Source organism: Myodes glareolus, chromosome 25 (assembly GCF_982192425.1).
Source record: "Myodes glareolus chromosome 25, mMyoGla1.1, whole genome shotgun sequence".
NCBI lineage: Eukaryota > Metazoa > Chordata > Mammalia > Rodentia > Cricetidae > Myodes > Myodes glareolus.
In genome coordinates this window covers 26,187,194-26,200,025 of record NC_142050.1, presented here as the reverse complement: position 1 = coordinate 26,200,025, position 12,832 = coordinate 26,187,194, and the positions used below count along the sequence as shown (strand labels likewise).

The following is a 12,832-nucleotide window of genomic DNA, read 5'->3' as shown; positions in this document are numbered from 1 at the left end:
GTGAGCAGATGGCGGGGGCTGGCGGCAGCCTGGGGGCTGGGCTCAGCTAATGAGGGACAATTAGCCCCAAACACGGTGGGGGCAGCTGAGAGAATCAGACAGAGAAGGCAGATATTTGCTCCTCAAACAGTCTGGCGCGTTAGGCAGAGGGTTGAGCGACTGAGCCTTTGGGCTTGCTAGGCCCCCCGCCAGGGCTCTTTCCCCTTTTTTTCCTCTCCTATCACCTCTGGGTCGAAAGCTTCTGTTTGTTCAGACCCGAGAGCCTGTTGTAAAGACAGAGCGAGAGGGTAGTTTATGGGGGAAATCTCTGCCACCACCATCTGCCAGGGCTTGTCCTTTCTCCCCCTTGACACCCCTACCTACACCCTCATGCAGCTGTCTATAGGAAAAGCCGGTCAGGGCATGAGCCTTGAGCTCCAAGATGCAAGGGCAGATCCAGAGAAAAGAACAAGACAGGAGAGAGAGGTTGAGAGCAGGGAATACCCTGTGCCTTTTTGGGGACCTTCTTTCGCCAGGCATAATTAAGCAGAATGCCCAGCAGCCCCTAGCTGCCCCTGGTGGAAAAACTCTCCTTGCCCTGGGGCATGTGCTGTCCTGCCCATGGTGCTGAAAACATCTGTTGCAGTCTTCCCTCCGGTCCAGCGCTCCAGCCCAGCCTGAAGATGCTGGAGCAGACTGGAAGAGGAGAGGAGTATGTGTCAGGGTAAGACTCAGGACCCATTTCTGTGATGCATTTGGCTTTGGAAGACAAGAGTTTGCAACTCTAAGTTCCAGGTTCATAGACGATACCCACTTCTGAACCACCACCAAAACCAATGAGATCTTCTAGTCTTTCCTCTTACTTCTTGGTCTAGTCTTAATGCCTTAATAAACGGGGGTTGCTTACTTGAACATCACTTCTGTGACTGAGTTACAGAATCTGAGATACAAAATGGACCCCAAAGGCTTTCTCCATCTGCTCCTTCACACCCTTACAAGCGTCTGTCCACAACTGCGATGGTAGCAAGGCTCCCAAGAACGAGCCGTGTTCCCTTCCAGCAACCCACTCCCAAGGGACAACCTCCCCACCCACTGGTTTCCACACTCCAGCAATGGCCCAGACAATCTATGGTGTCTTTTGTGAGAACAGGAATATCATTTTTAAAAATTTAATCTAAAGCTACCTAACCCCAGCAACATGGAGTCTGAAAACATCCAGAGGTGTAAAAGGGCAGAATAGAGAGTGTGTGCATCCTTAGAAACTCCACGCGCTTTTCTGGTCATTCTGACACTCCGTCCCACCAGCCTAGCGCTGTCGGGGTTCTGAAGTCCATGATGACCCTATTTCCAGGCAAGGACTCATTCTGTGTGTCATTTCAGGCATGGAACAACTAGAGAATGGGGGAGAATCCTCCCTGGAGAGAGCTGACATATGTGACCCATGCTTCTCTATCCAGTCTCCTCCTCTCAAGGTTTCAGATGCTAACTCAGACTGTACTCCATTAGGCTATATGTCATTTATCTTGTATAATAATACACACACGATCTGGGGGTTGACTTAAAGACTCTGACATATGCAGCATGGCTGGGAAACTGTATCAGTGCTTCTGGAATGTTCTTTTATATTTCCATGCATGTGAATCTTTGGGAACATAGTCTGAAGTCCCTCGTCTTCCATGATCCTCACTCTTTTCAGGAATACTGGCCCATGCGTGGGGACACTCTATGCTGAGGGAGCCTGCCTGAGAATGGCTCTATGCTTCCTTCAGGGTGAGTGAACACAAGGTGGACTCTGAAGCCCCACAGAGGGACCCAGCGGGTCCCTGATTGTGGGTTACCCTGCCTCAGGACCAATGTCAGCCAGCCCCATGCACACTTCCCTCCTCCTCTGTTCATGGCCTGTGACATCACTGGCTACTCCCAGAAGGCTGCCCTCTGCTCCTGAGCACAGAGTCTGTGTGGCTCTGGACCCCCTGGCTGGACTGAAGCAGCAGCAGAGTGGAGGCTGTCACAAGAGCAGACCACCAGCAACCTCTGGAGCCCACACAGGAGCCTCAGACCTCGCACTGGAATTCCTGCCTCCTTCCCTCCACCCAGGTAGTTCGGAGCAGGCTCATTGTCTGCCCTGCCTCCCATACTGTCTCCATGTCTTTGTGTGCCCAAACTCAACTTTCTTCCTCCTGTCTACACAGTTAGTCTCCTTCCTGCCCCTTCAACTCCTCAACCTGCTTTCTCCTCTAATGAGTATCAAGATTTTTTTTTTTTCTGACAGGTTGCCACATGTATTGGGGGTGTGTGGGAGGCTATTGGAGATAGGGTTTCCTTTTGTGAGTTAGGGCATGATTCATCTTGGTTTGGAAGTCTTTTAGATGTGACTATTGGACTTGCGTTCCACAGTAACTTTGGTCACTTGGGAAGTTAGACTCTTATGCATGTTTAGCTGATAGTCTCAGCCCTTGTTCCCCTGACCCTTGCAGCCCCAGCTTCCCTCTCCATTTCTTAAATGACAGTTGCCCAAGGATTAAGCAGGGCTTGGGGAAGAGAGAGAGAATTCCATGCTTTGAAGCCAGAAATGTTTTACCTTTGCTCAGAAACTGGCTTCTGAACCTTGAGTTTTATTCTCTGAGGGGGTCTTGATTTATGTTAATCTTAGTCTGTGCCTCCATTTTCTCTCTCTCTCTCTCTCTCTCTCTCTCTCTCTCTCTCTCTCTCTCTGTGTGTGTGTGTGTGTGTGTGTGTGTGTGTAGGGGATTTGACTGTCTCACTGAGTTTCTGAAATGCTGAGCGATTGAAGGGGTATATCTCCAGACACCTAAACATAAATGAAAAAAGTCCCCTCGCTACCGAATTCAATGAGCTCTGGATCCATTGATGTTTTGCTCCTGCTGGTTTCTTCTCTTTACTGCATTGTTATCTCCATTCAAAAGGAAAGACTCCCGGGAAGGATTCAGGTGGGACTGATATTCTTAACCTCCTCCCTCTCCTGCTATACCTCTCTGCACACTCAGCTTGCCTCTGTCCTTTTCTCCCCCCCCCCACTTCTTCCCAAACAAACAGCAATGTGCTCTTGCCTAATGCCCTATTCACGAAGTAATTGCTGTTGAGTTAACTGAGCCAAGGCAGCATGGTTATTTCAGGAGAGTTCCATGGGTAAACTGTTCCCTGGAGTTCCCTACAGCTCTGCCAGGATCCCAGGCACAAAAGGAGACAGCTTCAACTCCTTTTAGTTGCTGTGGAGAGCAGAGAAGACAAGACTATGGCTGTTGCTGCGCCGACTCTCTAGAGCCGAAGATGGCTTCCGCTCCCACGAGCAGACAGCATCAGCCTCCCTTCCTTTCCAAACGCTGCAAGAAAATGCTAGCACAATTTACAATGTCTGAAAGGCAGCCATTGAAAAGGAAACTTCACTGTGGTATCTAGATTTATTCCACGTTCAAAAGCATCAACAGCTGCAACAACCTTAGACCCTGCTATGCGCCGTGCCTTCTAATAGAAGCCATCATCTCAGGCTTTCTGTATCTCTTTCCAATGTGTGGGACCGGATCCCAGGGTCTGAGGGTAGAGCTGAGTCCCAAATCCCCACTCCCTCCCCACCCCGAGCTTCCTGGAGAACACAAAAAACAAAGGTAAGGCTGTCCTTGAAGTGCTTTAATGGGAGTTTGGAGAACTGAATTTAGGACCTCCTGATTACGAACTCTGAACTTGAAAGCCAGAGAATCTCTGGCTCAAGTGTGTGAGTCAGGCACTGAGAAGGCTTATGACCAGCCAGTCGTCACATTGTCCACTTGGGGAAGAGAAAGTCTGGGTACTGAGAGTGGTCCCTTACACCCCTCGGCCCCTCTTTAATAGATATGTGGGAAGTCAGTTCCTACACATCCTCCATCCTCCTTACCAGGAAAGATTCAGGCCCCACCTGGCCCTGTGATGTCCATCACATAAGAACTTAACCTGCTGGCCCTGTCAAAACATTCCATTCCTCGACCATTTCAAGGGCCCACACTTAAATAACCCTATATTATTGCAGAACCAGATCAAAAGGGAAACTTCTAGACGCTGCCCCTTTCAGTCTGCCAGTTGGCGTCCTGTCTTTCTGTGAGGAGGACCAGTGTGAAGCATGCAGCAGGACGGTGAGAGGCCTGGGGGAAGCTGGAAGAATAGGGAAGGGTCCCGAGATCGAATACTGCCGCTGGGTCTTGGCTCCCAACAACACAATTTCAATTGTCCTTAGTCAATGCTCTGGGCATAGTTTTCTCCAGTTGTTCCCTTTTTGCTTTACTCTGCTTCCTTTGGATTAGGACATAACCAGCCCCTAAAGAAAGTGGCTTGTTTTGAGGACACTGGGAAAAGGTGGGCACAATCTCAGAGAAAGACAGACTGTGTGGTAGCCGACCGAAATAGAAACCCCGAGTGACCTTCTGCAAGGGTGAGTGAGGACTGGACATACACAGTGCGCTGAAGCTTCCCTCTAACACTCAGGAATCAGCAGTGTGAATCAACTGGGGGGACTCTTTGTGAATGGCCGGCCTCTTCCTCTGGACACCCGGCAACAGATTGTGCAGCTAGCAATGAGCGGGATGCGACCCTGTGACATCTCTCGGAGCCTTAAGGTAGTGACAAACCTTTTGTTCAATAATGGAGAAAAGAACCAGGCACCAAGGACCTCTCTTAAGATAACAGTTTGGGGCTGAACCCTAAGGGCCTCCTCCTAGAAGACCCTCTTGGAGGTTGGAAAGGGGAGTTTTAGGTGCCCAAGGTGAGCTTAGACTCTCAACTCCATGGTTTGGTTCAGTAAACCCCCTTTGGCTGGCAACTTCCTTTTGTCTTAGGAATGCTCAGCTTCCTTCTGCCTATCATGTCTTTTGTGTCCTGTTCCTGCTTCTCATCTGACTCAGGTATCTAATGGCTGTGTGAGCAAGATCCTAGGACGTTACTACCGCACAGGTGTCTTGGAACCCAAGAGTATTGGAGGAAGCAAGCCGCGTCTGGCCACACCGGCTGTGGTGGCTCGAATTGCTCAGCTAAAAGATGAGTATCCAGCACTCTTTGCTTGGGAGATACAACGCCAGCTTTGTGCTGAAGGACTTTGCACTCAGGACAAGGCTCCCAGTGTAAGTGCCCTCTCCCTACCTTGGGGCTTGCTGGTAGACTGGGGAGAAGATTCCTTTTCTCCTTGGCAATTTTGTTACCTTAGCCTGGTGTTTGGGGAAACTGGTATTGGCCTTCTGACTCACAAATGTCTCTTCTGAAAAGTGGCAGTAGTTGAGGGAACTGAGAAGGAAATATGGGTTGGGGGCGGAGCGGGCCTTGGGAATGGCGAGACGAGGGCAAAGGATCTACAGAATGCAATCCTGGGTGTAGACACCGTTTTCCCCATATGTACCCCAACACCCCAGGTGTCGTCTATCAACAGAGTCCTTCGGGCGCTACAGGAAGACCAGAAGTTGCACTGGACACAACTCAGATTACCAGGTGAGTATTAGAATTGCCAGCAGAGATAACCAGAGCCAAATTCTTAGCATTTTATCGCTCTTCCTTCTGCCCAGCATGAGGAATTCTCCCTCTTTTTTCAATCACCCTCCCAACACTCCCTTAAAGGGGCCCTAGTGGGTGGCTTTACTTGCTCCTGGGTAAAATATAGAGGTTTAGAAAAATGAAATTACTTGCTCAGTCGTCAGCTAGTAGTTGGCATGTCTTGGAACAGAACCTAGATCCCCTAACTCCTAGGTTTACACTAACTGCTAAAGGCAAGGCTAGACAGGGCCTTTCATACCCTTCTTCTACTTCCTTTAGCTTCTCAGAATGTTGTCCATATCCTACGGGGTCGTTCAAGCCTGGAGCAATTCTGTTTTCCCTACATAGTACCATGATACTCAGCACATTGTATAGCAACTGCCAAGGAACTGCATACTCCCGTAGTCACACTCTGCTTCTATGCCTGTGCGGTTGTCTAGTCAGAGACCCCAGATAACCAGAAAAGTCTCTATCACAAATGCCGTAAGACATTGTCCTCCTTTCCAGCTGTTTTGGCTCCAACTCTTCCCAGTTCCCACAGTAGGTGTGAGGCTCCCCGAGGTCCCCATCCAGGGACCAGCCACAAGAATCGAACTATCTTCTCCCCAGGCCAAGCTGAGGCCCTGGAAAAAGGTGCTGGGCTGGGGTAGACAGTGGGGTGGAATGTCCTTGGTATGGCAGAAAGGCTTGAGACTTGTGGGCAAGGGCTGAAGGGTCCAGGTTGTGGGTGGTTTGGCCTTGGAAAGGAGAGCTATTTAGGGTTTTAAGAGGTAGGGAGTGGGGATTGACAAGAGACCATGCCTTCCTTACCCTCACTGTGGGAACCTCTGCCTCTACAGAGTTCCAGCGTGGGCAGTACCCAGATTCAGTGGCCCGTGGAAAGCTGGCTGCCGCCACGTCTCTGCCTGAGGACACAGTGAGGGTGAGTGACCTCTGTAGCACAGTGTGAGGAAACTGGAGAGGAGAAGAATGTTCTGACCAGGGCTTTGGCTCTGCTAAGGTAGAGATGGCAGCAAGAGGGTGGGGGAAAAACTTGCTTAGCAAAAAATAAGAGGTGACGTCCTCCTTGCTTTTCTGTTGATCGCTCTCCTCGTTTCCACACCCAAGGCTTTTAAGTGAGGAAGGAGACAGAGAGCAAAGGCAGAGCAGGGAGAGAGGGTGCCGGAGTGGTGGAAGGCTCTGCCTTTGGAGTCCAGGCCAGGGACACATGGTGAGAGCAGCTGGTGCCAGGTGGCTGAAGACACAGCCAGTGATACGGTTCCTGTTCTCTCTCAGGTCTGGTTTTCCAATAGAAGAGCCAAATGGCGCAGGCAAGAGAAGCTGAAGTGGGAAACACAGCTGCCAGGTGATTTCAGTGTATATTCATCCATCCATCCATCCATCCATCCATCCATCCATCTATCCATCCATCCACCAATCCATCTATCTATCCATTTATCCATGCGTCAATCTATCGACGCATCCATCCATCCATCCACCCACCCATCCGTCTGTCTACATTTACATAGCAATCCTCAAATACCTGGCTCTGTACTAGATTCTGGGCATGTCCAGACCCTGTTCTTAAGAGCTGCTCAGTCCCTAGGATCATCCCTTGAGCTTTATCATTATTTCTGGTTTCCTAAAGCCTGTTTTGGGAAGAAGACAGCCTAGTTTGTGACATTTGTCTCTTCCAAACTCTTCAAGAAGCTGCTCCCTTTCCTGGAACCTTTGTCCTAGGGCCCCATGCCTATTTCTCCCTCTGAGTGGATCCACCCTCACCTTGTAGGTGCTTCTCAGGATCTGATGGTACCAAGAGCTCCCCCAGGGATCATTTCTGCACAGGTACTTAGGAGGAGGGGGGAGTTTATGAGCCGGGAAGACTGAAGGTCTCATGACCTCTCCTATTTATGGTGAAGGCATGGGTAAAACCCATGGATAGGCAAGGCCTTCACTGTGTCTTCTACAAAGTGCTATCCCTTGTCCTCCATGTGAATGGTATCCTCTGGAGTGTAGGACACAGCCTGGGGGCAGGTGGTCTTGGGGGTCATGCAGTACTAGTTCCCAGGCTTTCTGAATAGAAAGACTCACTAGTGGTTGAGAAGACCCCCAACTTTGCTTTCTCTGGCAGTCCCCTGGTAGTGTGCCCCCAGCAGCCCTGCCTGTGCCGGAACCGCTGAGTCCTTCCTTCTGCCACCTGTGCTGGGGGACACCACCAGACAGGTGCTTCAATGACACCCCATCCCACTCCTGTCTCCACTCCTGCTGGGGTAAGAATTGAAAACAGGATGTATGTTCCCAGAGTCTACCAGAGATTCTGGAGAGTATGGGAAGGGGTAGCTGAGGGTATTCTTCACCTCCTCTGTGGGAGGGTATGGTCCTCCAGCTGGGGATACCAAAGGAATCTCTCAAAACAGCTTCCCTCATTCCTTGTGTGGCTCTTAATGCTGGGGAGTCCACAGTAGCGCTGACACCTACAGAGGTGTCAAAGGAAGGGTGTTGAGATCTGAATGTATATACCCTTAGGTACGTATGTCTCAGCCCTCCACCTCAGTGACTTTGAGAGGCCTGTAGGACCAATAAGCCCAACCCAGGTGCCAGCAAGATGCTTAGCAAGTAAGAGCACTTGCTCCTGAGCCTGACCCCAGAAGTGCACACGGCAGGAGAGAATCGACTCCCATGAGTTGTCCTCTGGCCTCCACATGTGTGCTTTGCACATGCTGTGCACATGCAGGCATTCGAGCCCACAAATAGTGGATAAATTAATGTGGGAGGGGGAGGCCTTGCTTGTGCACATGCAGGCTTGCATTTGAATACACACCTACACACCCATAGTGAATAAATTAATGTGGGTGAAAAGCCCAGGCTCCTCAGAGTCCTGCATGGTGTTAGCCCCATTGCCACCTTTGCTCTTCCTGCCGCTGATTCTGTCACTAATGTTGGTGCCGCTTCAGCCCTAACCTGTCTGGTACCCCACTGTCGTAAGACTTGGACTAAGGTGAGAGATCCAGAGACAGGTGAGATCTAATGCCGTTATTTCCCCCACACAGATTGCCACGCCCTTCTTCCTGTGGCTTCTTCTTCATATATGGAATTTGCCTGGCCCTGCCTCACCACTCCTCCTGTGTACCATCTGATTGGAGGGTCACGAGAAGCGGCATCAACCCATTACTCACACTGACCATAACAGACTTCCATTTGACAGTAATAAAAACTTTTTATAAAGTTAGCAAGAGTTTCTTGCTTTTAACCTTCTGTTCTCATGAACACCAATGTGCTTCTATCTATCTGTCTGTCTGTCTATCATCTACCTGTCTGTCTATCTATCTCTTATCGATCTTCTATCTCATACTTTATGTTTGCATGCATTGTACTCAGTCATATTTATCTATAGTAACGAATCTGTCAATCCCATGTTTGTAGGTATTCATGTACCTATTGATCTATTTAGGTGTTGGGGTTACACATGCACACACATCATATTACATCATAGCACTTCACTCTTCGGTCCTCCAGCACAGGTCAGCAGAAAACAAACAAATGAGAGTCTTACTTACATAACCAACCATAGCATAATATTCACACCTAAGAAAATTTACTATAGCTCTTTTATTTATCTGTTTTTGCTTGTTTGTTTTGATTCAGGGTCTTACTATGTAGCTCTGGTTCTTGGTTCTATGTAGCAAGTTCTGTCTTGGAACTTGCTCTGTAGACCAGGCTGGCCTCAAACACACAGAGATCTCCCTGCCTCTGCCTCCCAAGTACTGGGATTAAAAGTATGTGCCACCACACCTGCCAATTTATTATAGTTCTTTGGTCTAAACAAATAAACATCAATTTCCTAATTGCATATGTACTTTTGCCATAGCAGTGGACTGGAAATGACATTTGAGGTTCTCCTCTCCTGTTCATACACGCTCCAGGGCACACTGGAGGCCCAGATCTTCTCAAGTCTGTAGCAAAGAAAGCTGCAGGCTTCTCCCTGGTAGTCTTGGGATGTGGGGAGAGGGAAGAAGCTAGAAAAAAGAGGTTAAGTGAGAGGATATTTGGAAAGGAAGACTGGCTTGTACTTTTGAGTTCTTTCTCCTCCTCCCACCCCCGCTTCTTCCCATATAATCTCAGCCTAGTCTTGAATTCCTGACCCCTATCCCCAAGGACTAGAATCATAGGTACGCACTGCAAATTCTCAACAAATTCTTCCTCTTCTGAGAGGCAGAGGGTAGATAATGGTGGTAGTGACAGGAGCGGGGTGGGTGGGTGGCGTGCTTGTATTTTCCACCTGGAGTAGGCACTGACTTAGAGTTTGTCATTCAAGGAGTCTTAGCAAATCCTCTAAAGCTGGCTGTTCAGGAGCTGGCGAGCAACCACACATCTATTTATATGTAATCCATGTTAAAATGAACAGTTAGCTACCACTGAACCAGCCACACTTCAAACACCACGTGTGGGTTGTGCCTTCTTTTCTGGAGCATTTTCACCAACAGAGAAAAGTGTGATGATGGTGTAGCCCTGGAAGCCATTTGATGACAAAGACGACACAGCCTGCCCCTCCCCTGACTTCTCTGCTTTTGAGACGAAGGTCTTCTTGATAGGGCTGCTCAGGAAAATAGGCAAGGCTATGGGAAGGCAATATGCACAGCATAGACAGAAAACAGCCCCTCACTCCAGCAACAGGCCTGGCCAACAACGGTAGGAACTGTCTTATTTCAGCTGAGACCCATGGATGAGCAGGGACAAGCAAAGGAGGAAGGGTCACTTGTGGGGAACTGAAGATAAGACTGTGGATTGTGTGCACGTTCATGTTTGCAGACGCATGAGAATCCCTGTATACACACATTCCCATGATTTTGTGTATGTGTTTACAGAATGCTGAGGAAGAGGTTTTGTATTAAAAGACCTGTAACATGTATTATCTCCCTAGCTAAGCTGTTTTTGCAGCAGAGTCTCACCTTGCTCAAGATAGCCTTAAACTCTTGAGCTTGAGTAATTCTGCTTCAGTCTCTTAGTTTGCTGGGGTTGCAGGAACACTCTCTTCCTGGCGTAGGTCTGTGTTTAATGCCCTCTTGGAAAAGAGGCCTCCTACTCTCTAGCATTTCCTACTTAACATTTAATTAAAAAATAAATTCATATATCTTGAGAAGAAATACTGAAACCTAAGGCCTTTTTCTCCTCTCCAAATTGAGTCTCTTTTATGTTTTTATTTCGACTTTTCTCATCAGAAGACTTTAAAAGCAAGCATTTACTGTCATATGGGGTATTTGGGGACATGGATGCTGGCTTTAAGGGGCAGTCTGCTATGTTAAATAATAACTTTTAAACACTTTCAATCCTGATTGTATCAGGAGAAAGTTGCTTGTGGTCCCCTCAGCACCTCCTTAAACAGTTGCTAACCTTAACAAAAGGAGAGACTGGAGCTCAGTCTGGGCTGGGAGGGGTGTCTAGGAGTTCACAGCGTTGCTTTGCTTTTTCATAGTGCTTATTTTTGTAGTCACTTTGTATTTAGCAGCAAGTGATCTGGGTTTTGTTTTATGACAAATAAAAAACTATTCCTTTCTAAATGAATGTCTATGCAAATTAAAACATTAACAGGACAAGTGGGAGGTAGATAAAGGCTAACGTAATGAAGACAGTGCAAGACAGGCATACATTCTGTAGGTCCTGCTTTGACGGCAAGAGCAGTAGACATTAGTCATATCTGAGTATGAGGCTGAGCTTGCCCATGAGTTATGGGGCCTTAGGTCAAGCACTCCAGCTGCCTGCAGAGGTGAGGAATGGTGAGGGAATTACTCTGCCCTGACTTACTTCACTGCATCAAAGCTAACGATAGTTCAAGGAGGCTCAGTGAACAGTCAGGAGGAGAAAGGGATGGCAGGGTGAACATAGCCACACCCATGTTCCTAAGAGGAACATTCTTTCATTTGTTCTAAACCTAAAAGGCATTCTTACAATAGTCTGTTTTTTTTAATTATAATATGAATACATTATTTTCATCCTTTATTCCCTCCAAACCCCCTCTTTCAAATTCAGAGCACTTTTTATTTAAATATGAGAATGGGTACAAGATTTTTTATTTTAAATAAATTTTTTTTGAAATTAATATAATTACATTATTTCCCTTACTTTTTCTACTTCTAAACTCTCCCAAGTACCTCCTCCTTTGCTTTCTCAAATTCCTGGCCTTTCTATTCTTTGTTAGTTTTGTTTTATTTTATATGTGTGTGTATGTGTGTGTGTGTGCGCGCGTGCGTGTGCATACATGCGGGAGCTTGCGTGTATGTGTATTCCTAGATATATAAATATAACCTACTCTAAGTCTATATAATGTTACTTGTATGTACATGTTTTCATAGCAGATCATGTGGTATTAGATAATCAATGGGTGTGCTCTTCCCTAGAGAAGACTATTTCTCCAACTCTCCTTAATTACCTGTGGCTCTTTGCCTAGGGCTGAGGCCTCCTAAGATTTCCCCATCCAGAACAAAGTTAGTGGTGATACGTCCTCTTCCAAGATCCGTGATTTTAATAGTCCAGGGTGTTTTGTTTAGGTTTCTAGGACATGATTTCCAGGCAGGATGACCTCTTTTTAATTGTTGTTACATACACACACCCATAAATCCATCCATCCATTCATCCATCCATCCATACTTACATTCATGCATACATCCTGCTCAGCCCATATAATGTTACTTGTATGTGTATGGTATTGGATAATCAACAAATACACCAACATGGAAGGGGGAAAGCCTCACAAGGCCTCAGCCCTAGACAAAGAACTACAGGCAGCTAAGGAATGCTGAGAGCGAGAGAAATAGTCTTCCCCAAGGAAGAGTCTAAAAGACATTTACAAGCTACATCTACATCAGAATCCTTCATAGCAAGGCTGGCTTATCAAGGGACCACTGGGAAAAGTTTATTGGTTTGGGCTAGGGGTGGGGAGCATGTGGTAACTGTAAGTCTCCTTCCTCTTGGGTAGGATTTACAGCATCCTGGGAAGACAGTCTTTGACCCTCAACGTGACACCCACTCTTTTCTTCTTTTCTATTATTTTTAGCTAGTATTCAAAATAATGCTTGTGTGGTTTGTGGTGTGTGTGTGTGTGTGTGTGTGTGTGTGTGTGTGTGTGTGGTTTTTACAGGGTTCCACTGTGTAGCCTAAATTGGAAATTGGCCTGAAACTTTATTAGCCTCCTGAATACTGGACTATAGGTATTCATTACCACGTCCAGTTAATAATGCATTTTATTTTGATACTTTATGTATGTGTATGTATATATATCATGTACACATGTATTTATTCTGTTCTTTTCTTCACTTGCACTCCCTTACTTTTTTCCCTGTCTTTTCTTTTCTTTCTTTCTTTCTTT

The 12,832-nt window shown here is 47.3% G+C and overlaps 2 protein-coding genes across 2 annotated transcripts in view; one reads left to right on the top strand and one right to left on the bottom strand.

Moving 5' to 3' along the window:
* The first annotated feature begins 1,721 nt into the window (after window positions 1-1,721).
* Window positions 1,722-8,698, top strand: Pax4 (paired box 4). Its single transcript, XM_048450945.3, has 11 exons — window positions 1,722-2,076; window positions 4,004-4,106; window positions 4,456-4,586; window positions 4,872-5,087; window positions 5,373-5,448; window positions 5,998-6,123; window positions 6,330-6,412; window positions 6,766-6,835; window positions 7,259-7,314; window positions 7,601-7,739; window positions 8,520-8,698. The coding sequence occupies exons 2-11, from the start codon at window positions 4,094-4,096 to the stop codon at window positions 8,648-8,650; spliced, it is 1,041 nt and encodes a 346-aa protein (XP_048306902.3). The 5' UTR covers window positions 1,722-2,076; window positions 4,004-4,093; the 3' UTR covers window positions 8,651-8,698.
* A 2,822-nt stretch (window positions 8,699-11,520) lies between these two features.
* Fscn3 (fascin actin-bundling protein 3) overlaps window positions 11,521-12,832 on the bottom strand; it is a 10,370-nt gene continuing 9,058 nt past the window's right edge. The window contains exon 7 of the mRNA XM_048451018.3: window positions 11,521-12,832. This exon is cut by the window's right edge and continues 595 nt beyond it. The gene's annotated coding sequence lies outside the window, so the exon portion shown is untranslated.

What these genes read in the sequence shown, in the direction of transcription:
- Pax4 (XM_048450945.3), top strand. An exon ending in AGCTGAGGCCCTGGAAAAAG is followed by an intron (nt 6,124 to 6,329) that starts GTGCTGGGCTGG and finishes CTGCCTCTACAG; the next exon opens with AGTTCCAGCGTGGGCAGTAC. An exon ending in TGCCTGAGGACACAGTGAGG is followed by an intron (nt 6,413 to 6,765) that starts GTGAGTGACCTC and finishes GTTCTCTCTCAG; the next exon opens with GTCTGGTTTTCCAATAGAAG.